Below are 27,032 nucleotides of genomic sequence, written 5' to 3'. Positions count from 1 at the left end.
TTTAATATTTACAAGAAATAATAAAGAAAATGCACCCCAACATATGTAAAGCAATGTCTCCCGATTACGGCAATATCCCATATGTGGTAATAAACTGCTGATTGGACCCACGATTTAGTTACTTTCCGTTTGTCTCTGTTCGCTAGGTTTCCATTTTTTTTTCACAGAAACAAAAGTTATGCCGACACTAACGTTAGTGTGAACTTAGCCTTACATAGTTACATAGTACAGTTGAAAAAAGACTCATGTCCATCAAGTTCATCCAATGGATGGGAAAAAGGGAAGGGATGAAACAAGAATTCTACACATTGACATAGGAGCTGATATTTTTTCATTCTAGAAAATTATCTAAGCCTATTTTAAAGCCATCTACTGTTCCTACTGTGACCAGTTCCTGCATTATGCTATTCCACAGATTCACAGTTCTCACAGTAAAGAAGGCTTGTCACCTCTGGAGATTGAACCTTTTTTCTCCAGACGGAGGAAGTGCCCCCTTGTCTTTTGAGGGGGTTTTTACATGGAACAGGTTTTCACTATATTTCTTCTAAGGGTCATTCATATATTTAGACAAGTTAATCATATCCCCCCCTTAGCCATCTCTTTTCAGGGCTAAATAGGTATAATTATTTTAATCTTTCCTCATAACTTAGATTCTCCATGCCCCTTATTAGTTTAGTTGCTCTTCTTTGTATTTTTTCCAACTCCAGGGCATACTTTCTATGAACTGGAGCCCAGAACTGCACTGCATATTCTAGATGAGACCTCACTAATGCTTTGTAAAGTGGCAATATTACATCCCTGTCTCGCGAGTCTATGCCTCTTTTAATACATGACAATATCTTGCTGGCCTTAGAAGCAGCTGATTGACATTGCAGGCTGTTATTTAGTCTATGATCTACAAGTACACCCAGATCCTTCTCAACAAGTGACTCTCCCAGTATAGCTCCCCCTAGGACATATGATGCATGCAGACTGTTGGTACCCAGATGCATAACTTTACATTTATCTACATTAAACCTCATTTGCCAAGTGGATGCCCAAACACTTAGTGTATCCAAATTGGCTTGTAATTTATGAACATCTTCCATAGACCGAACAATACTACATAGCTTGGTGTCATCTGCAAAAATAGAAATCGTGCTATTAATCCTCTATATCATTAATAAATAAGTTGAATAATAGTGGTCCCATCACTGAAGCCTGGGGTACACCACTTATAACCGGGTACCATTTAGAGTAGGAATCATTGACCACAACTCTCTGGATACGGTCCTTGAGCCAATTCTTAATCCAATTACAAACTATACTTTCTAAACCTATAGTCCTTAATTTACCCATTAGACGTCTATGAGGGACAGTGTCAAATACCTTTGCAAAGTCCAAAAATAATATATCCGCAGCGGCCCCTCTGTCTAAGCTTCTGCTCACCTCTTCATAAAAACAAATCAGGTTGGTCTGACAACTTCTGTCCTTAATAAAACCATGCTGGCTGTCACTTATAATACTATCTTTCGTCACATAATCCTGTATATAGTCCCTCAATAGCCCCTCAAACATTTTCCCCACGATGGATATTAAGCTTACTGATCTATAGTTATCCGGGGAATACCTAGAGCCCTTTTTGAAAACAGGCACCACATTTGCCCTGCGATAGTCCCTTGGCACTATACCAGTCACTATAGAATCTCTAAATATTATGAAGAGGGGGACAGAAATAACTGAACTAAGTTCTTTAAGAACTCTTGGGTGTAAACCATCTGGTCCCGGAGCCCTGTGCTCATTTATTTTATTTAACTTAGCTTCGACAATATCTACATTCAGCCAATTCAGTATATTAATTGATGTATTAACAGCACTGGCACTGGCTACATCAGCTGCTCTTTCTTCTGTTGTATATACAGAGCTAAATAACCCATTAAGTAACTCTGCCTTCTCTTGATCCCCTGTCACCAACTCCCCATTACCACTATTTGGGGGTCCTACATGTTCAGACCTTGACTGTTTTGCATTTTGAAAAAAATGTTGGGATTTATTTTAGCCACCTGCCTTTCATTTTGTATTTTTTGCTGATTTTATAATTTTTTTACAGATTTTATTAAGCTTTTTGTAATTTACAAATGCTAGAGCTGTACCCTCAGATTTGTAATTGTCAAATGCCCTTTTTTACAGAATCTGTAAGCCATGTGTGGTTTAATAATAGTCGTTTATACCTGTTACCTATAGGAATAAATTTTGCACTATAATTACCTAAGAGATTTTAAGATCTCCCATTTATCATTTGTACCATTATTTGACATTAGTTGTTCCCAGTCTATATCCTGAATTGCAGCCCTCATCCTGGGGAAATTGGCCTTCTTAAAACAGTGACATTCCCAACGAGCTCTGTATTATTAGAAATGACTAGACCCAACAGAGCATCACTACTTGTCAGGTCTTCCACAAACTGGGCCATAACATTTTCCTGCAACAGGTTGAGGAAATTTTTCCCCTTTGCAGTTGAAGCTGAACCATGACACCAAATTAATATCTGGGTAATTAAAATCTCCCATTATCACTACAGTACCCCCCTCTGCTGCCCGCTCAATCTGTTTATATAGCTGAACTTCCATCTCCTCAGTTATATTGGGGGGTCTATAGATTACACCAACATTTTTTTTTTCAGTGTTTACCTCCCTTTGTAATTCCCCCCACAAGGTTTCAACCTCCTCACAATCTTCACCCTCTAATATCTCTTTCACACTCGCCTTCAGATCACGTCTCACATACAGACATACACCACCACCTTTCCTATTTGTCCGGTCTTTCCGAAACAGTGTAAAGCCCTGTAGATTTACAGCCCAGTCATGTGAAGTGTCCAGCCATGTTTCAGCAACACCAACTATATCTATATGCTCCTCCAGTACCAAGGCCTCCAGTTCCCCCATTTTGCTTGCTAGACTTCTGGCATTTGTGAACATACACTTTAACTTTTTCCTTCCTTTAAATTTTTCACATTTAGTATCAGAAATGTGATTATTTGACATGTTGTTTTGTAACAAAAGGATCTCCTTATCTTGTTGCCTAGCCCTCTCCCCAAAGTCTATTTCTCCCCCACCAATATAATCTGACCCCTCTCTGACCTGACTACCCCTTTATTTTCTACATTGACCTCCCTCCTCAGCCCTAGTTTAAATACTCCGCCACCCCAGCTAGAATTCTCTCCCCCAGCACAGCGGACCCCCTTCCATTTAGGTGCAAATCATCTGCAGAATACAGTTTGTACCCCAATGAAAAGTCAGCCCAGTGCTCTAGGAACCCAAAGCCTTCTCCTCTACACCAAGACTTAAGCCATGCATTTAACTCCCTGAGCTCCCGCTGTCTTTCCTGTGATGCGCATGGCACAGGCAGTAGCCTAATTCTTTAAAATTGTTCTTAATAGGTTAAATAGCATTATATTCTAACCCCTTCCCGACATCTGCCGTATATATACGGCGGAGGTCGGATAGGAGAGTATGGAGCGGGCTCCATAGAGCGAGCATGACGGTTGTGTGTAACAGCCGACACTCCAGTATAATGAGCGAGATCCCGCTTTAACCCCTGCGGCAGGGCTTCGTTGGAGACTGTGAGCATAAGGATATAATGCAACACATTACCGGTAGTATTGCAGTATATGATGCAAGCGGTTCAAGTCCCCTGGGGGACTAGTAAAAAAAGTTAAATACAGTTAAAAAAAACCAAAAAACCCTTTTCTCCTTTTCCCCCAAACACAATGCAAAAAAATAAATAAACAAGTCTTGAATTATAATAGTATGTTATGATTTGATCTACAGGGAATGCCCCCGTCTAGGTTTTTCTTTTGTATTGCTTGATGTACCGTTTACATTTCCTTGTAAAACTTCAATAAAAATTATTGAAACACAAAAATGAAAATAAATTAACATAAAACCGCATTCGTAAAAGTCCAAACTATTACAGTATGACATAATTTAACCCGCACAGAGAACGCCATAAACAAAAAAAACAAACGCCAGAATCAGGCCCCATGCACACGACCGTGCCCGCAATCACAGCCCGCTTGCGGGCACGGCCGGCTGCTGACTGACAGCCGCATTTTCGGGCCGTGCTCCCATACAAAGTATGGGAGCACGGCCCGCAAAATGCGAAAGAACGGACATGTTCCATAATTCCCGGAACATTTCCACGGCACTGACACCCTTCTGTAGTGCTACGGAAAGGTGTCAGTGTTCAATGAAAGTGAATGGCCCCGTTTTTGCGGACCGCAATTGCGGTCCGCAAAAACTGAGGTTTTTTGCTGTCGTGTGAATGGGGCCTCACTGTTTTTTGCTCACTTCATCTCGAAACTGAAATACTGAAAAGTGATTAAAAAGTCTCCAAAATTTTAATATCGTAGCCTCTTGATGTGCTCTTCAGTCATGACACTTAACAACGGAACTCGTCCCTTCCTTTCCCCCCTCTGTCGTTCTTTTTTTCTCATTTCCTTTTTCAAAGTTTCTTTTAAGTTATGTTTCGCTGTGGGCCTTGATGCATGTCTGCAGGCTCAGGATGCAGGGGATTAGCCCCATTTATTGCTTGACTATACTCTGTTTCTACATCTACCTTACAGGATACCGTAAGGATGCAGCCGGGACTGTCTCTGTAAATTCGGGAAAGTCCCGGCAAATTTGGGACAGTTGGCAAGTATGCTCTGCCGTAGTGTACAATAGTATTAAATGTGGCTTTGCTACCACTGCAGCATCTATAGTGGCTGCTCTTGGCGCCACCGGGCATGGGGGGGCCATGTCGGTGGGCGGCACGGCCCCCCTCATGCTGCAGTCCCTGTAGCAGCCACTTTGGCTGCTACAGCGGTACTTACAACACTGGGCAATACCAATAACGTTTACCTTTTTATTTTTTTACAATACTTTAGGGGTAAAATGGGTAAGTGTAATATCTCGCTGCGGTGAGATATAACACTTACTAGGAAGCTGCTGCAGCAACAGCACTGTCTCTTTCTGCCTCTCTTTCTCACTCTGCTTCTGCTCCCTCCTCCCACTACCTTCTCCACAGACTTCTATAGGCAGCATGTAACCTGATCCTTCAGTGAGCTGATATTCGGTCTTGTCTGGAGACAGAAAAAGCAGTAAATGGAGAGTGAGTGAACAGTAAGGCCTCATGCACACGACCGTATTTTTTCCCACCCGTAAATACTGGCGTAAATACGGGTCCGGTGTCACCCGTATTCCACCCGTATTTACGGGCACGTTTTTGGCGGCAAAATAGCACTGCACTAATCGGCAGCCCCTTCTCTCTATCAGTGCAGGATAGAGAGAAGGGACAGCCTTTTCTGTAATAAAAGTTAAAGAAATTCATACTTACCCGGCCGTTGTCTTGGTGACGCGTCCCTCTCTTCACATCCAGCCCGACATCCCTGGATGACGCGGCAGTCCATGTGACCGCTGCAGCCTGTGATTGACCTGTGATTGGCTGCAGCGGTCACATGGCCTGAAACGTCATCCAGGACGTCGGGCCGGATGTCGAGAGGGACGCGTCACCAAGGCAACGGGCGGGAGACCGGACTGGAGGAAGCAGGAAGTTCTCGGTAAGTATGAACGTCTTTTATTTTTATTTTTTACAGGTTTATACTGATCGGTAGTCACTGTCCAGGGTGCTGAAAGAGTTACTGCCGATCAGTTAACTCTTTCAGCTCCCTGGACAGTGACTATTTACTAACGTCGCTTAGCAACGCTGCCGTAATGACGGGTGCACACATGTAGCCACCCGTCATTACGAGAGCTCCATAGACTTCTATGGACTGTCCGTGCCATTATTACGGCCTGAAATAGGACATGTTCTATCGTTTTCAACGGCACGGGCACCTTCCCGTGAGAAAACGGGAAGGCACCCGTCGCCAATAGAAGTCTATGAGCCCGTTATTACGGGTCGTAATTACGACCCGTAATAACGGGAGTTTTTACGGTCGTGTGCATGAGGCCTAAGGCTGTATTCACAACATTAAGGCTACATTCACACGACAGAGTGTTAAACGGGCCCCGCACGGGTGCAAATCGGCCGTGAAAAAAAGCTGTTTTTCACGGCCGATTTGCACCCGTGCGGGGCCCGTTTTCACAGGTCCCTCATAGACTTGAGTCTATTGAGGGATCCGGGAAAACGGGCAAAAATAGGACATGTTAAAAAAAACAGCCGTGTGAATAGCCTCATAGACATGCATTAGTTTTAATGCAGCCGTGTGACAGCCGTTGAAAAAACGCCCGTCATACAGCCAACGTTCCCTGTCATTTAATACCTAAGGAGGAGGGGGGAGGAGCCTGATTAGTGAAGAAAGTCATTTTTCTCTAATAAGATATATTACAAATGTTCCTATGTTCGCTTGTACTATTGATTTATGCGAAGTTTGTTCAAAATACAGTGCCTATTTAAATGAACTAGTCACCACTTTGAAATCCTGCCTCTATTTTAATAATTGGTTTTATTTTAGACATTAATAGTAGCTAATAATAGCGGTCATTCACATAAACTTAGTTTAAAAAAAAATTGATTACTAACACATATAAGGAAAAAATATTAAGATATTAAACAGTGAGAAACATAAAATCAGAATTCATCAAATTTCAATTTGCAGGTAAATATTTAACACACTGGTATTCCACTATCTACAAGGGGGAGGGCTGTGTGGCAGTATCTACAGGGGGGGCTGTGTGGCACTATCTACAGGGAGGGGCTTTGTGGCACTATCTACGGAGGGGTGTGTGTCGCAGTATCTACAAGGGGAGGGTTTGGCACTATCTACAGGGGGGCTGTGTGGTACTATCTACAAGAGGGGGCTGTGTGGGACTATATACAATGAGGGCTGTGTGGCACTATCTACAGGGGGGATTGAGTGGCACTATCTACAAGAGGAGGCTGTTCATTATGTCACCATGTAGTCTCATTAGCCTCAGTTATACAATCTGTTTTAGTCAGGCACGCTGACCTCTTTAACCACTTCCTGACCAGGAGCTTTACCCCCTTCCTGACCAGGCCAACTTTTAAGATTTAGCCATGTGCCAATTTAAAAGCAAATTGTTGTTCTATTATTTTTCCAACCTACATGTATTTGGTCTTGTTTTTCTCAGAACATATTGGGCTTCCATATTGTGTAAAAAAATGTATATATTTAACTTTTTTTTAAAATATGGAAGGAAAAATGGAAAAAAAAGTTAACTCCTTAACGCCGAAGGACGGATATATCCGTCCTCAGCAGCTGCTAGTTCGCGCAGGAGGACGGATATATCCGTCCTGTGATCGCGCGGGTACTGACAGCGTACCCATGCGATCAGCGGCAGGAGCACGGCTGTTATACTCAGCCTGGCTCCTGCTGCAACTGCCGGAATCGAAGCACGCTCCGATTCCGGCAGTTTAACCCATTAAATGCCGCTGTCAATAGTGACAGCGGCATCTAATGTGTTTGACAGAGGGAGGGAGCTCCCTCTGTCACCCGATCGGCGCCCCCGCAAACAAATCGGGGGTCGCCGTCGGGTTTCCATGACAGCCGGGGGTCTAACAAAGACCCCCAGGTCTGTCTTCAGCATCTGCCTGTTAGGCGATGCCAGAGGCATGACCTAATAGGTTGCCTGTCAGTTTTACACTGACAGGCAATAATGCTTCGGTATACTAAGTATACCAAAGCATTATATATGCGATCAACAGATCGCATAGTGAAGTTCCCTGATGGGACTTAAAAAAAAAATGACAATCAGTTAAATAAAGTTTGTGAAAAAAAAAAAAAAAAAAATTACAGTCAAAGTCAAATAAAACTACTTTTTTGGCCCAAAAAGTGGTTTTATTTAGTAAAACTGTCAAAACAAATCACACATACACATATATGGTATCCCCACGATCGTAACAACTTGACCAATAAAATGAACACATTAATTAAACCGCCGGATGAACGGCGTCCAAAGAAAACGCAAAAAACAACGGCAAAATTCTCTCTTTTCTCCCATTCCCCCCCAAAAAAATAAAATAAAAGTTAATCTATAAGTCCTATGTACCCCAAAATAGTACTAATGAAAACTACACATTGTCCCGCAAAAATCAAGCCCACATACCGCCACATTGACGGAAAAATAAAAACGTTACGGCTCTTGGAATGCGGCGATGCAAAAACAAGTAATTTTTTTCTAAAAGGGTTTTTATTGTGCAAACGTAGAAAAAACATATAAAACCTTTACATATTTGGTATCCCCATAATCGTGCCGACCCATAGAATAAAGTTAACATGTTATTTACGCTGCATAGTAAACGGCGTAAATTTATAACGTGAAAATTAATGCTGGAATAGCTGCTTATTTTCAATTCTCTCCTAAAATAAAGTTAATAAAAGTTAATCAATACATTATAAGCATCTAAAAATGCTACAATTACAAAATACAACTCGTCCCGCAAAAAACAAGCCCTTATACGGCTATGTCGACGGAATAAAAAAAAAGTTACGACTCTTGGAATGCGACCGTGAAAAAACAAGAAATAATCCTTGGTCATTAACGTGCAAAATGGCCCGGTCATTAAGGGGTTAAAAAAAATGTGAATGTGTGATTTTAGGTGATATTTTTTTTTATATCTGGTGCATGCCACTGGGTAAACACACCTGAATACATATTTGGCAACTTCTGCCGACTTTAACGATACCAAATATGTGTGCATTTCTTACACGCTGTTCAGACGAGTTGTAATGTTACGTGTCACTGTCAAAAGACGGCGCGTAAAAATACGCCCGCGTCAAAGAAGGGCATGTCACTTCTTGGGACGTTTTTGGAGCCGTTTTTCATTGACTCCATTGAAAAACAGCTCCAATTACGTCCGTAAAAGACGCTGCGAAAAACGCGAGTACTTGCAAAAATGTCTGGAATTCAGGAGCTGTTTTCGCGTTTGCGTGTGAACATACCCTTATACTGTGAACCGCTGCTACAAGTGTGTCCGCGATTCACAGTGTGAGCAGTAAGGGTATGTCCACACGGTCTATTTTCAGACGTTTTTCCATCCGTAAACGGACAAAAAACGGCCGAAAAATCGGAATCAGAACGCCTCCAAATATCTGCCCATTTCAATAGGAAAACGGCGTTCAGTTCCGACGGAGCGTTTTTTAGGCGTAAAAAAATGGCCGCGAAAAAGAAGTGCAGGTCACTTCTTGGGACGTTTTTGGAGCCGTTTTTCATTGACTCTAGAGAAAAAAGCTCCAAAAACGGGCATAAAAAACACTGTGAAAATCGCGAGTGGCTTAAAAAACTTCTGAAAATCAGGAGCTGTTTTCCCTTGAAAACAGCTCCATATTTTGAGACGTTTTTGAGTTTGTGTGTGAACATACCCTAAGGCAGGGGTCTCAAACTCGGCCGGGTAAGTGGGCCACATATAGAAAAAATGGGAAGTTGACGGGCCGCATTACTTTCAAATTTGATACAATACAAAATTATTGTTAATCAATTAGTTATTTGAACTACTATAACACTATATTACTATAAGGGATCGTTTACACGAGCGTGATATACGTCCGTGCAACACGCGTGATTTTCACGCTTGTCGTATGGACATATCTTAGTCTATGGGGCAGTGCAGACAGTCCCTGATTTTTGCGCAGCGTGAGTCCGCTGCGAAAAACTCACAACATGTTCTATATTTGTGCGTTGTTCGCGCATCACACAAGCATTGAAGTCAATGGGTTCGTAAAAATCACGCATGCCACACGGAAGCACTTCCGTGTGACGCGCGTGATTCGCGCAACAGCTGTCAAACTATGAATGTAAACAGAAAAGCACCACGTGCTTTTCTGTTTACAAACATCCAAATGGAGTGTCATAATGATGGCGGCTGTGCGAAAATCGTGCAGCCGCGCATCATACGGGGATGGCACACAGAGCTGTTAAGTGCCTTTTGCGCATGCAACACGCAGCGTTTTTTGCGTGCGCAAAACGCACACGCTCGTGTAAACTAGCCCTAATAATAATAATAATAATAATAATACATTACTATAATAATAGCGCTAGGTTTAAAATTTGAGAGATTTCTCCACGTGCTTATTTCAACAATCCAGTTTTACAGTTTAAGTGTCGCTAAATGCAGTCCGGCGGCTCAGTTAGCAGTGTTTGGCAGACACACATGTCAAGATTCGACAGCCCCGTTTTAGATAGTGCCACAGTGCCCTCTGTAGATGCTGCCACAGTGCCCTCTGTAGATGCTGCCACAGTGCCCTCTGTAGATGCTGCCACAGTGCCCTCTGTAGATGCTGCCACAGTGCCCTCTGTAGATGCTGCCACAGTGCCCTCTGTAGATGCTGCCACAGTGCCCTCTGTAGATGCTGCCACAGTGCCCTCTGTAGATGCTGCCACAGTGCCCTCTGTAGATGCTGCCACAGTGCCCTCTGTAGATGCTGCCACAGTGCCCTCTGTAGATGCTGCCACAGTGCCCTCTGTAGATGCTGCCACAGTGCCCTCTGTAGATGCTGCCACAGTGCCCTCCGTAGATGCTACCACAGTGCCCTCCGCAGATGCTGCCACAGTGCCCTCCGCAGATGCTGCCACAGTGCCCTCCGCAGATGCTGCCACAGTGCCCTCCGCAGATGCTGCCACAGTGCCCTCCGCAGATGCTGCCACAGTGCCCTCCGCAGATGCTGCCACAGTGCCCTCCGCAGATGCTGCCACAGTGCCCTCCGCAGATGCTGCCACAGTGCCCTCTGCAGATAATACCACACACCCCAAGTAGATAGCTCCATTGGGGCTCCCTCTAGGAGTGGAATCCCCAGCCAGAGCGTTGCCGACGCTTTGGCTGGGGACTCCTCTGCTGATGGAGCCCCTGACGTCACTGTCCATACGCTGTGACGTCAGGGGACGGGAATGTGATATCAGGGGAAACCCCAGAGCCGGTGTCCCGGAGCAGTGTACTATTATAGGCTCTGCGCTGGAACTCTGGAGAAGCCACTGACATAAGTGTCCATATATGGACAGTGACGTCAGGGGCTTGTACAGAGCTGGGGTCCTGAAGCAGAGCCACTTTTAGCACTCTGCCTGGGATTCCAGCTCTGCTCCTGACATCACTGTCCATATATTGACATGGATGTCAGGGGCAACCCCAGACCTGGAGTCCCGGGCAGTGCGCTAGTAGCACTCTTCCTGGGACTCCAGCTGTGCTCCTGACATCACTGGGTCTCCTGCTCTGGGGAAGCCTGTGACATCACTGTCGATGTATGGACAGCGATGTCAGAGGCTTCCACAGAGTCCCGGAGCAGAGCCTATACTAGCGCTCTACCTGGGACTCCAGCTCTGGGGAAGCCCCAGACATTGCTGTCCATATGTGGATAGCGATGTCAGGGGATTCCACAGAGTCCCGGAGCAGAGCCTTTACTAGTGCTCTGCCCGGGACTCCGCTCTGGGGAAGACCCTGACAACACTGTAGATATATGGACAGCGATGTCAGGGAATTCCACAGAGACCCAGAGCAGAGCCGATACTAGCGCTCTGCACGGGACTCCGGCTCTGGGGAAGCCCCAGACATCGCTGTCATTATGAGGACAGCGATGTCAGGGAATTCCCCAGAGTCCCGGAGCAGAGCCTATACTAGTGCTCTGCCTAGGACTCCAGCTTTGGGGAAGCCCCAGACATCGCTGTCCATAAGTGGACAGCGATGTCAGGGATTTCCAGAGTCCCGGAGCAGAGCCTGTACTAGCGCTCTGCTCGGGACTCCGCTCTGGGGAAGACCCTGACAACACTGTCCATATATGGACAGCGATGTCAGGGAATTCCACAGAGTGCCGGATCAGAGCCGATATTAGCGCTTTGCACGGGACTCCGGATCTGGGGAAGCCCCAGACATCGCTGTCCATATGTGGACAGCGATGTCAGGGAATTCCACAGAGTCCCGGAGCAGTGCATGTACTAGCGGCTCTGTGTCCCGCGGGCCGCAGATGACTGCCTCAGAAGCCGCACGCGGGCCGCGTGCTTGAGACCCCTGCCCTAAGGCTATGATCCCACTAAGTTTTTTGCAGGTGGAATTTCTGCCTCAAAATTCTGTTTGGAAGTTTGAGGCAGATTTTCCTCTCCCTGCACGCCGATTTTTGCGACGTTGATGTCAATGGGAGGTCAGAGGCGTAAACGTCCTAAGATAGGGCATGTCCCTTCTTTCTCCCGCGAGACGGTTGAGAAGTGTATGACACTGATTAGTCACTGATTGGTCAGCCTCATACACTCCTCTGTACAACACCCAGTTGGTAAAAAGTAAAAACACGCCCAGTTGTCCATTGAGAAACTCATTAGCATAAATCTAATCTAGCTCATAACTTGCTCAAAAATAAAACCACTGCTGTTATCTACATTAGCACCGATCACATTATGTAGGAGACAGGGCACTTATAATCTGGTGACAGAGCATCTTTAAGTTGTCTCCACAAAATGCATTTCTGGTGTTTTTAGGGTGCTTTTGGCCCTGGTGCCATTTTATAGGGGATTTACACCCATATACTTCAAGTTTAACAAAAACTGCACAACAGAATGCAATTGCCAGCGTGATCTGCGTAAGAGTTTTTGGCCTGTGTAGGCCTAAATATAAAATATTTAATTAACAAACTTTAGTTATCTATCTAAATTCTGATTTACTAATATACGACCATTTTTACATTTTTGGGTAGAAAAGTTATTTGAAGGAAAAATCGAACAGACTAAAATTCCTATACATCCACACAAAAAACACAAACACTATAAGGTCTCCTGAACACGCTGCAGATTTTGTTGCAGAAAATCAGTTCCATTCACCTCAATGGAGTTGTTTTTGCAGTAAGCATAATATCTGCAACAAAATCTGCAGCGTTTGCAGGGGACCTAAATACACAAAAATCTATGATCCAGCCTTGGGTCCACATTCCTAATTCTGGCAGCAAGGACCAGAAATACTAGTGGCATGTATTATAATCCCATACATATTAAGGCTTAATTATTACATTAAGATACTGGTTTTATTGTTTTTTATGTTTGAATGGTTTTACATGTTATGTGTTTTGTATTGATACCACTAGGTGGTGCAATGTCTACTACTTGCAGCAGACTTTTTCCCAACGCTGCTGTGCTTAATTGAAGCAAAGTAACTAACCTTTATAAATATAAATTGCATGTATTTAATGAAATTAGCTAACATTTTTTATTTTTATAGTTTATAGGAAGTACAAATATGACATACCAACAAAAGTCAGTTAAAAATGAATGGGTAACAGGCTGTCGTGCCACCATTATCAAAAGTTTACCGGTTTAAAGTGGTATTCCCAACTAAAGGTCCTTTTACACGCTGTGAAAACAAGTGCCAATCGACAAGACAACTCGTCAATCGGCGCGTGTTTGCTCCTTTCACATAGAGCTGTGATCGGTAATGTTTGGGGACGAACGATAGTTACTACGATTGTTCCTCCCCATACATTTCCATCATGTCGGCAGCACATCTCCCTGTTTACACAGGGAGATGTGCTGCTGACTATCGAGCATTTTATTGGCCGCATAAACAAGCAGATCACACAGAAGATTACACAGGACAATGATCGGGAATGAGCGCTCATATGAACACTTGTTTGTCCAATTATTGGCCGGTGTAAAAGGGCCTTTATCCAAAGGACTAGTGGATAGGATGCCCCGCACGACTCTCTCCATTCTATTCCATGGGATTTACGGAAACAGCCAAGCAATCGCTGCTCGGCTGTTTCCGTAACTCCCATACAATAAAATAGAGAGACTCGTGCATGCTCGGTCCCCTCTCCACTAGTCACCTGTCTGGAATCGGTAGCTTGGTTGACCTCCGTTCTTGATATACAGTAGGGGCGGATCCTAGAGCTGGGACCTGCATCTCTCAGTCATTCATTGACACAGCTGCACGATGGCTTATTTTCTGTGAGACAAACTTTATTTCTTAATGGCACCATATAATGAAAAACTTTGAAACACTTTTTTGTGGGACGGAATAAAAAAAAACCTTTCTAATGTCTTTGAGGCAGAGCTTAATAGGGAGTACTTAGATGGCAGACTTGGGGACCTTAATTAGGCTACCGGCTTTCATGACTGGCCCCGGCACTGCATGATCGTGTTGCGGGTGGGCTGATGTGGTGACAGAAGGTGCCCCCCATCTAACCGATTCGATGCCGTAGTCGCTATTGAACGCGGTATCTAAGTGGTTAAACGTCCAGCATGGGAGATATATCCAAACCAGGCCAATAGAGCGGTGTGTCAGCTGTAATATACATATACCTCCCAACTTTCAAGTATCAGAAAACGGAAATTTATTTTCTTTTAAGCCACGCTTCTAATTCCACCCAATCCACGCCCATACACACATGGTTCAGCCCAAAACAGTATCATGCTGCCACAATGCCTCCCACTCGGTATAATGCCAAATAGCTGCCACCATACAGTACAATGCCCCCATAGCTTCCCCAATACAGTATAATGCCCCACAGTTGCCCCATTCAGTATAATGCCCCATAGATGCATCCATAAAGTATAAAGCCAACACAGATTCTCCCATACAGTATAATCCCCACACAGATGCCCCCATGCAGTATAATGCCCACACAGATGCCCCCATGCAGTATAATGCCCAAAAAAATTCTCCCATGCGGCATAATGCCCCCAGAGCTGCCCAATACAGTTTAATGCCCCATACAGTATATTGCTCACACAGATGCCCCCATACAGTATAATGCCCCCATAGCGTCCCCATACTGTATAATGCCCCATAGCTGCCCACATACACCATAATGCCCTCATAGCTGCCCCCATACAATATAATGCACCAAAGCTGCGCCTAGTGCCAGTGCCAACATATAAAGTGCCGATGCCCTTGTAGCTAGTGCCACAGTGCCCATGTAGATAGTGCCCCTATATAGTGCCACTGTGTCCATGTTGATAGTGCCACACCCCCCCTTGAAGATAGCGCTACCCCTCCTGTAGATTGTGCCATTGGGAATCCCTCTAGGAGTGGAATCCCCAGCCAAAGTATAGGTTGGGGATTCCGCTCCTAGAGGGAAGCCCTGATGTCGCTGTCCATATATGGACAGTGATGTTAGTGGCTACTCCTTGAGCGGAATTCCCGTTGCCGACTCTGGCCGGGGATTCCGCTCTAGGTGGAGCCCCTGACGTCAATGTCCATATATGGACAGTGACCTCAGGGGTTTCCTCTAGGAGCGGAATCCCAAGCAAGATCATCGGCAACGGGGATTCTGCTCAATCAGTAGCCACTGACGTCACTGTCCATATATGGACAGCGACGTCAAGGGCTTCCCTGAGCACAGCGCTTAATGTAGCTCTGTGCCTGTGGAGTCCTCGGCGAGCGGAGGAGCTCTGAACTAATTCTGAAGCAGGGAGCTGACGGTTCCCTGCTTCAGAAATGGTTTCAACTGTATCTGTGTCCTGAGTACGCAGATACAGTCGACAGCGGGACATACCCCGCGGCTGCCCGGGATAGCAGCACACCGCCCGGAATTCGGGATTGCCCCGCTGAATCCGGGACGGTTGGGAGGTATGAATACAGATGACACCCACTGCGTATGGACCGGGTTCAGCTCCTGAGCCTGCTCCACACATACACTGGCGACGCGACATCCGCTATACATACAGTATTAATGTTTTTATATATCGCATTGAGTTAAAGAAATTTCACTTGCTTGTATAGTACATGTTGCTTACATTTAGGATGCAGTATGTTTGCCATCTGGATGCAAGCTACAAAATTGTAAAATGGCCTTTGGGTTAAATGAATACTGTTGCCTTTTTTGCATTATTCTTCTTCTTATAAAAAATAGACTCGTATTAATTTTTCCCTATCAATACAATAACAGGGGGCTGTGCAGTGGCGTAGCTATAGGGGTCGCAGCGGTCGCAGTTGCGACCGGGCCCCTAAGCCTGGGGGGCCCACGGGCCCCCGTTGCCATACAGCATTTTTTCTAACTAAATCTTCTGTGCCGTGAAGCCGGCACTTCCGGGTACCATGTGACCGTGTTGTCACGTGACACAGCTTCCAGACAGAGCAGAAGAGTCGGTGCGGAGGACTCCAGGTAAGCTGCAGTGTAATGTAATGTATTGTGTTGTAACGTTATGTATTGTAATGTAATGTAATGTATGTGATGCCTTGTAATGTATTGTGTTGTATGCGGTGGAGAGGGGGGAGCGTTAAATCACAGACCGCCCCCCCCCCTCCTCCTCCACCGCAAACTGCACAATACAGTATAGTACACATGAGTGTATGAGAGCGGGGCTGCGGCTGTGTAATACAGTCACTGCCCCGCTCCTGAGATGTGCGCGCCGTCAGGATGATGTGATGCGGCCGGCGCTGCACTAATGAGCGTCGGCACTGAAGACAGAACATGGTGGGCACGCTACAAAACACCCCCATGTTCTGTCCTCAATGCCTGAACTGCCGCTCATTAGTGCAGCGCCGGCCGCATTTCCACATGCTGACCGCGCGCGCACTTATATCAGGAGCGGGGCAATGGCTGTATTCCACAGCTGCAGCCCCGCTCTATAACGGCGGAGATCAGAGAAACCTCTCATCTCCGCCGCTATTCTCCTGAATGCTGCGATCAAAGCTGACTGCAGCATTCAGGGGAAAATGAGAAGGGGGGATGCCCCTGGATCGCGTCACAGGGAATTCCTGTGATGCGATTAAGGGACATACCATATATGGGCAGACAGCCCAGGGTCTGTTGAAGGACCCCAGGGCTGTCCTACCATATTTCCTGTTGTTAGGGCATACTGAGGTATGTCCTAACAACTGCCTGTGTACTATCCGTACACAGGCTAATGTACTGGCGTATAGCTATAGGCCAGTACATTGAAGTTTAAAAATAAAAACAAAGTAATGTTAAATAAGAAAATACACATACACTTTTTTTATAATAAACATTAAAATAAGTCTCAATACATAAAACATACGCATAATCGGTATTGGCGCGCCCGTAATAACCTGCACAACTATTTTTTTGCATCATTTATGATGTGTACTCTGTAAAAAAATAAAATAAAAATTGCTTTCTATCACTTAGGCCCCATTCACACGACCGTGCCCGCAATCAGGGCCCGCGATTGCGGGCACGGCCGGCCGCCGACTGCCACCCGCATTTTCGGGCCGTGCTCCCATACAAAGTATGGGAGAACGGCCCGCAAAATGCAAAAGGACGGACATGTTCCATAATTTTCAGAACATTTCTACGGCACGGACACCCATCCGTAGCGCTACGGAAATGTGTCCGCGCTCAATGAAAGTGAATGGAGGTTATTTACGGTCGTGTGCATGGGGCCTAATTGTGAGGCACGAGGTGCGATGATGAATTTAACCTCCATGTGCCTCACATTAATAGTAATTAACCCCATCATGTACCTCACACATTAACCCATTATGGCTGAGAAACATGATGGGGTTAATTACTATTAATGTGAGGCACATTCAAAATTCATCATCACACCTCGTGCCTCACATCAGAAAATGGAAGAACTTTTTTTTATTTTTTATTACTGTTGGCAAAGTAAACGAAGTATCGGTATCGAAGTCCAAATTTTGGTATCGTGACATCCCTACACTGTGGGTCGCGTCCCCCGGTGTCTTCGTGAGTCACTCACCGAGGTCCCGGTTCCAATCAATGCTGGATCAAGGAGCTGACATCTCCTTGATCCAGCATTCCCTGTGCCGTGAGCGGCTCGACGCAGGCAGGCGGGATGTAGCGACATCATCGCGCCTTCCTGCGCTGAGTCACTCATAGTACACACCGGAGGAGGCGAAGGATCCTCCACTCGACGTGGGAACGGGGATAGGTAAGTAATTATGCACATATGGGGGCATTATACTGTATGGGGGGGCTGATATTGGGGGCAGCTATGGGAGCATTAACTGTGTGGGGGCAGCTATGGGAGCATTAACTGTGTGGGGGCATTATACTATGGGGGCTGTTGGGCAAGGCGTCTGGGCATAGGAGCGCGCAGGGGTCTGATGATGATGGTGGTGCTGGGGAGGGGTAGGGGGGCCCAAGCTGAATTCTTGCACCCGGGCCCATGAGCCTTTAGCTACGCCCCTGGGGCTGTGGCATAGCAACAGACCATGTGACACAAAGTGACCACCATCTTTGTATACCAACGTATACCAGCCTGACAAAGCCCAAAAGGACACTTTTGACCTTCGTCGGGTAAATGCGGATCTATGAATATGTTTGACATATGCGCCGAGAGCTTTCCCCCGATGCATACGACGTACGCTGTAGTGTGAATTCAGCCTAAGTGATAAAAGCAGGAACTTACTGATAGAGAAGCCAATGAGAGAAAACATGATGGTTCTTCGAAAATGAAAAGATCAGTATTTCAGAAAATAAATGGATTATAACAGAAATAAGAATAAGGGATTCTACAGGGTGGGCAACAAAAAAAATTAAACCTGATTCCTTTGTGTGGTTTGTATAGGATAATGCTTATCGGGCCTCATTCATCAAAACTGTCTTACAGTAAGGGTATGTTCACACGCAAACTCAAAAACGTCTGAAAATATGGAGCTGTTTTTAAGGTAAAACAGCTCCTGATTTTCAGAAGTTTTTTAAGCCACTCGCCATTTTCGCTGCATTTTTTACGGTCGTTTTTGGTGCTGTTTTCAATAGTCTATGAAAAACTGCTCCAAAAACGTCCCAAGAAGTGACCTGCACTTCTTTTTCGCGGCCGTTTTGTTAAAAACAGCCCGTCGGAACAGAACGCCGTGTTTCCCATTGAAATCAATGGGCAGATGTTTGGAGGCGTTCTGTTCCTATTTTTCGTACGTTTTTCGGGCATTTACGGACCGAAAAACGGACGAAAAAAGGCAGTGTCAACATACCCTAAAATTGTCTTTGTTGCTTATAGCAACCAATCAGAGCACAGCTTTATTTTATCAGGCAGTTTAAAAAATTAAGATAGCCCATCAAATCCTTCACCTGCGTGAGTGTGACCAACATGCCGTAATCAATTCAACAATGCATTGCGATAGTGGAAGTCTATGTACGCACAGGTTTGTTCGAATAAACACAGGACTGTTTTGCTGGTCAATTTCCGTACCTTCCAGTTTCAGCAAAAAGCAGTATATATGGTTTGATACAGAAGTGGCGTAACACAGGATCCATAGCCGATGCCAAAAAAAATTAAAACCGGTTGTTCAGATACCCATCGTTGTTGCAGAGCTCCAGGAGAGCATTATGAAAAGTCATAAGAAATCAATGCTAAAATGATCCCAGCAGCAGGCGCACTTCTGCAGAATTCGCTTCTCCTGAAGCCATACATAATAAACAGAAGTGTGTTGAGTAATACAATTAGCCACTGGATATGATCCTAGATGGCCATTTGGACCCGTTGCAATATATCATGTTCCATCTAATCGGGTGTGTTAATTCGCAGAACAATAGGTACTGGCACACAGAAAATTCACACGAGCTGCACAAGCAGCCACTTTATGATCTGAATATCAGCATTTGGTGCGCTGTTATGGGTACATGAATTGCGGGCCCAAATAATTTTTAGGAAAATGTGAACACAGCCGTGTAGACATCTTCGAGCAATTCTATGTATAGTTAACTGATCACAAGCGTGAGTATTTTTTCTTTCCACAAGATGGGGCAACTTGATATACGTCACACGCATTCCTGTGCTGAGTTCATGCAGCATTCATAAAATAACCTGCGGCGAGCAAAGGTATTGTGTCCTCCACGGTCACCAGACTTAACATTGTGCAAGTTTTATCTGTGGGGTAACCTGAAGGGTCGGGTTTGTGAAAGTAATCCCCATACAGTGCCCAAACTAAAGCAACAAATTGAAATTCATGTCCAGAGTATCGAACGTGTGGTGTTGCAGAAAGTGTTCCAGAACATGAAAACCATTTCTAGCATTTCCTGTAATGGGTCACTACCTCGTTGTCATCACGCTTGCGTCATTGATTGACAGGGTAAGGCAGCCTGCCAATCAGTGCCTTTCAACGATGCAACGGGGGGGGGGGGCTGTATGTGGGGGTTATTTGTGGGGGCTATATGCGGAGCACTACCTACCAGGGGGGCTGTATGTGGGGGGGCTGTATGTGACGACTATATGTGGAGCATTATTTAAAGGGGGGGCTGTATGTGGGGGCTATATGTGGAGCACTATCTACAGTGGGTGGGGGCTATATGTGGACCACTATCTACAGGGGGGCTATATGTGGGGGCTATATGTGGGGCACTATCTACAGGGGGCAAGTACTGTTCAGTGCTCCACTAAATGTCCCTCATCCTCTTGCACTGCGCAGGGGAAATTGTAAATTTGACTCAGGATGGAGAACACAGAACACAGAATTAGATCTAATTGCCTCCTGGTTTACATGTATTAACTAGGAAGAAGAAGAAGAAGAAGAAGAGGAAGAAGCGTGTTCGTTTTCATGAGGATGCCATATTATGTTACATGAATAAACATAAACCGTAAATAAGGAGGTTGTCCCATTTAGGCAGGCATTCTTGATTTTCACTAAAAGATTCAAAGATGCTGTAAATGATTAAATTATGCCTTAGGGCAGGGGTCTCAAACTCGGCCGGGTAAGTGGGCCACATATAGAAAAAATGTGAAGTTGACGGGCCGCTTTACTTTCAAATTTGATACAATACAAAATTAGTCTTTATCAATTAGTTATTTGAACTACTAGAACAATACTACATTACTATAACAATACTACATTACTATAATACTACATTACTATAAAAATACTACATTACTCTAATATTATACATTACTATAATAATAATACATTACTATAACAATACTACATTACTATAATAATAATAGCGCTAGGTTTAAACTTAATTTCCCCACGTGCTTATTTCAACAATCCAGTTTTACAGTTTAAGTGTCGCTTTATAGATAGTGTCACAGTTCCCTCTGAAGATGTTGCCACAGTGCCCTCTGTAGATGTTGCCACAGTGCCCTCTGTAGATAAGCCACAGTGCCCTCTGTAGATAATGCCACACACCCCTAGATGCTGCCACAGTGTCCCTTGTAGATGCTGCCACAGTGCCTTCTGTAGATGCTGGCACAGTCCCCTCTGTAGATGCTGTCACAGTGCCCTCTGTAGATGCTGCCACAGTGCCCTCTGTAGATAATGCCACACACCCCTTGTAGATAGTGCCTCACACACCCCCAGTAGATAGCTCAATAGGGGCTCCCTCTAGGAGTGGAATCCCCAGCCAGAGCGTTGCCGACGCTTTGACCAGGGATTCCTCTGCTGGGGGAGCCCCTGATGTCACTGTCCATACACAGTGACGTCAGGGGATCCTCCTGGACCGGAATGTTATGTCAGGGGCAACCGCAGAGCCAGTGTCCCAGAGTGGAGTACTAGTATAGGCTCTGCTCCGAAACTCTGGGGAGGCCACTGACATCAGTGTCCATATATGGACAGTGATGTCAGGGGCTTGCCCAGAGCTGGAGTCCTGGAGCAGAGCCACTTCTAGCACTCTGCCTGGGATTCCAGCTCTGCTCCTGACATCACTGTTCATATATGAACAGAGATGTCATGGGCAACCCCAGAGCTGGAGTCCCGGGCAGAGCGCTAGTAGCACTCCTACTGGGACTCCAGCTGTGCTCCTGACACCACTGTCCAGGTCTGGGGAAGCCCCAGACATCGCTGTCCATATATGGACAGTGATGTCAGGGGATTCCACAGAGTCCCGGAGCAGAGCCTATACTAACGCTCTGCCCGGGACTCCGCTCTGGGGAAGACCCTGACAACACTGTCCATATATGGACAGCGATGTCAGGGAATTCCACAGAGTCCCGGAGCTGCACCTATACTAGCGCTCTGTCCGGGACTCCGGCTCTGGGGAAGCCACAGACATCATGTGTCCATATATGGACAGCGATGTCGGGGGATTTCACAGTGTCCTGGAGCAGAGCCTATACTAGCACTCTGCCTAGGACTCCGCTCTGGGGAAGACCCTGATAACACTGTCCATATATGGACAACGATGTCAGGGAATCCCACAGATTTCCAGAGCAGAGCATATACTAGCGGCTCTGTGTCCCGCGGGCCACAGATGACAAATCTGCAGGTGAATAGCGGCCCCATTCATTTGAATGGTCCCATGCACACGACTGTGGTTTCCACGGTCTGTGCATGGCCCAGGAGCCTGGAAGGCAAAACAAACGGACATGTCTTATTACGGCCGTGTTTTGTGGTCCAGGCTCATAGAAATTAATGCACGTGGCCATGTGCACGGCCCACGATTTGCGGGCGGCCGGCGGGTGACAGTCCGCGGCCGTCCGACCCAAAAATCACGGCCGTGCACATGGCTACGGTTGTGTGCATGAGGGTATGTTCACAGTCAGGATTTGCAATAGGAAAATCTGCGGCAGAATTCAGCAGCTGAAACTTGTATTTCTGTTGCGGATTTGCATGTAGATTTGCACGTGGATCAGATTCATTGAAGTTCATTGGAGCTAATACATGGCTTTTTAGCACACTTAAATAATCTTCAGCAGGTTTATTATTAAAGCCATGGCACTGCCATTATTCCATGTAGATTTTTATTGGAGCGTGTGAATGGGGCATAAAAAAAATCCCTATTTGCATGAATTTCTCTCCGGAGTTAGGAGTGGAATCTGGAAATCCGGACAGAATCTGCAATGTGTAAACGTACCCCTACATTTTTGTCACAGATATGCAGCTCACGTATGATGTGTTACTAAGTAATGGCAAACCAGTCTGCAAATTAAACTACATATTCTGTTTAGTATATGCGGCATGCTGAGCTGTACTGTTCCTAAATGCATTTTACATCTACTGCTATTTTCTTTGCAGTGCAACCGTATAGGCAGAGTTAATTTCAGTAGTATTATAAGTATATGCATGATCCATATCTGGTTTTACAGTACAGAGTGTTATTGGTGGCTTATTGTTCCACTGTTGGAGTCCAGATGCCACTCAGAGAGTTCATAAGAGGACAGAATTGTCTCCAGAGAAGTTACGGACAATAATTGTGAGCGGCTGGAAATGGGCAAGCAGTCCATTCCTAAATAGCTGTGATCCAAGATAATAATTGGAGCTCAATAAGAGCTGGCAATGTGTTGATGGACCTCAGTCAAATTACTGTTTGCAGCCTAAATGCTACATCTAGGGGAAATATAATTTTGATACTTTCGTTAACTTTTAAATGAAAAATAATTTTATTTAAATATGAATAAGAAAAGAATATTTAAAAAAAATAATAATAAACCTTTATATAAATGTAAGCTACATTTATTCTAATTACAATTTCTGCTATAAGAGAATTATTTCTCATGCAGCAAAATTTCATATAGCAAGGAAACACAATTTATGAATTTGATATTTAATCGGTATTGATTTTCTGAGTCACTGGCTTTTGCGGCTTGTTATTGGCATGTTACTAATGTGATGGTTTATTTTAGGCCCCATGCACACAGCAGAGTCATGTACACTGAGCCTGGAAGCATACAGAGCTACAGTAAAAGCCCCATGCACTAGAATGGAAGCCATATTATGGCTCTGTACAAAACGTAGCTTTAAGACGGCCGCGTGCATGACGCCTTAGGGTACATGTTTTCATGCATATAGTATGAGGAGTAGTGGTAGACTTTTTGATGTACTCAGTTGATGTCCCATATCTAGTAATGGATTGGACTTTCTTGGACCTACCAGAGAAAATGGTTCTGAGGGTCAAGTCTCAGCAATAGTGAACTGGTCCATGTCCACTTCATGGTAAACTCTTCTGCTATCATTGCACAAACACAGACCAAAGAACTACTGAAATAACCCAATAAAGTGCTAAACTCCAGCAGCATGTGGTCTAACACACTGTCAGCTTCAGAAAGATGTCCTTCGCTGGGTCTAACACACAATGTTGTGGCTGGGCACTATAATAGTGTCAGAATCTGGGCCCAATAGAGGATCTTTAGTCGCTTCGAAAAATTCATTTTTTAACGTTTCGTATTTTGGAATGGATCTTATTGTACAAAAATATTTTACAAATCAGTTTGTTGCATTCCTTATATTGTGGGCAGTGGTACAGACGGTATCAGGTAAGACATGGGCTGAAAAAAGACCCCCTGACTGGCCATAATCAAATACAATAACTTGTTACATTTATTTCTCCTTGTCCTGCGCCCATTTAATGTATGCAGTAACAATGCTTACACTGTCCTTTATTTCCTGTACATTCTCCTATTTGACGGAGCGTAACTCATTTCTGTCTGCCCGCATGCAGAGCTGTGAATGAGTTAATCTCTCTTGTCTGCATGGAGTTTCCCTTTCTCTGCTAAGGCTGTGATCAGTCAACAGCGACTATACCCCTTATTTTCCTGTTAGCCGGGAGCTGGATGGTGTTTCCCTGGAAACGCCATGGATTTGTTCCTATCCTCATTACATCTTCAGCCACTGCTCTGTGGGAGAGAGGGACATCCCTCCCCTTGTATGTGACATTTCCTACTGTAGGATTTGCTCTGCTGGCAATCTGCCGCTGTCATAGCATTAATGCATATGCTATGTGGCCTAGGGGTCACTGGGAAACACACAGGAAGACCGAACGCACGTTAAGACCCCCAAATGAATGAAATATGGACAGTATTCAGTTTCCTTAGAATGCATGACACTCTCTACTTATGTCTATGACTATACTAGGTATGCATTATAGTGCATTGCTAATAACACGAGGATCATTTGCCTTTGTTATTTTATTATACCAGAGCTTAGTTGACTTTGATTTGTCAAAATTGTTGTACTAGTGTTAAAGGGGTTTTTCCATGAAGGACATTTATGGTATACCAATTCGATATGTCATAAATTTGTCATTAGTGAGGGTCCACTGAGAGTCAGTTCAGCAGGCATTGGTCTTCTTACGTGCACCCTTCTTACGTGTACCCTACATTTCCCGTTTAGAAGTTTAATAACTGACCTCCTGATGTGTCCGTCCTTTCCTCTTGGTTCGAGATATCCCGAGATGAGTGGCGCAAGATGACCAGCTTTAAAAAAAAGAACAACTTTTACTCATAACGCCTGAAGTTTTTGTTTTTCAAAGCTGGTCATATCCCGCCGGTCATCCCGGGATATCTTCAACCAAGAGGAAAGGTAAGGAATGCCACATCTTTATTGAAAAAGGGGCATTCTATGAAAGAGTCACACTAAAATTCAGTGAGCTCTTCAGTCACCTCCATCCTACCGCTAATGTTTTCTATTGGGATTGCAAGGCGGTATGCTGGATTATCGGCACCAGTTGGCAATGGGCATCCGCAATGAAATATCCCACTATTGAGAAAAGGTAGCCACATGTTTTTGGCCATGTACTGCATGTGTCTTTTGTGTTTCTTGAGCTGCATATTCAGAAAAACATACACGTATTTGTGTGGGTCTGTGCGCATGTTTTACAATGCTAGTGGCAGTATGGAGCACATGATAAGCACATATATGTATATGTCTGTGTAGTTCAGTGCTGACGGCTATGTGAAGTGATCTCCCAACACAGTACTGTGGCAAAGCAGAACCTGTACTTTCCAAGCAGAACTGTCAATCACACTGACTAAGCTGCAATCCAGCCAACAGAGAATTTAGCAGCGTAAACAATGGGGGCAGCACAACATTGGCCTTTTACAAAATAAGAAAGCATGTTTTTTTTTGTTTTTAATTCAAGAGTAAACTTTATACTTTTATTACAATAATATATATATTTTTGTCAGATATGTTACACTTACTGAAACCCCCCAGCACTATGTTGCTCCATTTAAAGTAATAACTACTACACATCTGTAGGCATATATTTAGAAATACCATTGCATAGTATAAAAGGACAGTTTATAGTAGTGGGATTAATTGTTTAATCCCCAGATTAAAAAAAATTAGAAAGTTTTAACAGAAAGGAAAATAGATTCACTTTACACAATGTAGAAGATGAGGTACAGCATTGAGCTTCTTACCTCCATGGGTGTAGGGTTTGCAGGGGACTGTTTGGGCTGCAGGGACTACAGGGACTGAGAAGAGTTGGACTTTGGTTGTTTGGAGACAAACTGTAAAGGAAGAGCAAGTTCAGAACTGGGGGGCCCTCAAACAGTTCATTGCAACCTTCAGGAAACAGAAACTTTTTAAAACTCACTTACCTTTACATAGTACCCGCTAACACAAAGTTGAATACATAATACTTATAAAAATATACTATCATGTTGAAAATATGCCGTTTTAGCTAGCACAGATATTTCTTTGCACTTAGTACTTACACAACAGATAGTCAGGGCTGATTTTCTAGATTTTAAGTGGCATTTATAGAAACCTTAATTGGACACCAAGTAGCAATATATGCGCAGATCAGCCAAAACTACTACTCACAATGAGTGATTGTAATCTATGACTCACATATGCACACATATGCTTGTAGACAGAAAGCACAGATTGACTCACTCCCAAACACTTGTACTGATAAACATGGAATAGTGAAAACTGAGAAATACAGATGCCTTAAAATGTATCAAAAACTGATACAGACACACAAAAACATACCTTCCCATCTTGTAAAGTGATGGTATATTACTAGGTTATGCCAATACTTTATGATTGGCGGGGGTTTGGCCTCCACAGCGCTGTGACCACATCATTCTCAGGGTCGGTGAAGGTCCCAGAAGTTATTTAACAGACCCCCACCGATCATAAAGTGATGGCATATACTAGTGCTATGCCATCAGTTTAAAAAATGGGAATACCCCTTCAACACCAGTACTGGAGAAACATGCTGACAAGCAATAGATCAACTATTGGTTGCTATATCATGAAGGGCAGACTCACAAGGATAGTTACGAAAATATGTAAGTTTGTGAAAAGAATGGTGACTATAAGTAGTCATATATGGCCTGATATTAAAGCCTAAAAAGATGGTCAGGCTGTGAGTTGGGTTGTGTTAAAGGCGGTAAAAAATGCACAGACAATAGGAAGCACTCAATAGTGCATGTTATATTACTTGAGATAAACATTACTTTTAGGGCCATAAGCGTTGCCCTGCCATTGAGGGGTTT

The 27,032-nt window shown here is 44.5% G+C and overlaps 1 protein-coding gene across 1 annotated transcript in view; it reads right to left on the bottom strand.

Moving 5' to 3' along the window:
- Positions 1-27,032, bottom strand: part of MAST3 (microtubule associated serine/threonine kinase 3) — a 311,223-nt gene that overhangs the window by 200,374 nt on the left and 83,817 nt on the right. Inside the window, exon 3 of the mRNA XM_075862996.1 lies at positions 25,947-26,036. Within this exon, the coding sequence (XP_075719111.1) occupies positions 25,947-26,036 (90 nt within the window). The remainder of the gene's footprint in view (positions 1-25,946; positions 26,037-27,032) is intronic.

Source organism: Rhinoderma darwinii, chromosome 1 (assembly GCF_050947455.1).
Source record: "Rhinoderma darwinii isolate aRhiDar2 chromosome 1, aRhiDar2.hap1, whole genome shotgun sequence".
NCBI classification, from domain to species: Eukaryota; Metazoa; Chordata; class Amphibia; order Anura; family Rhinodermatidae; genus Rhinoderma; species Rhinoderma darwinii.
Note: the sequence above shows the minus strand (reverse complement) of the source record. Positions and strands in the feature narration are given on the sequence as shown.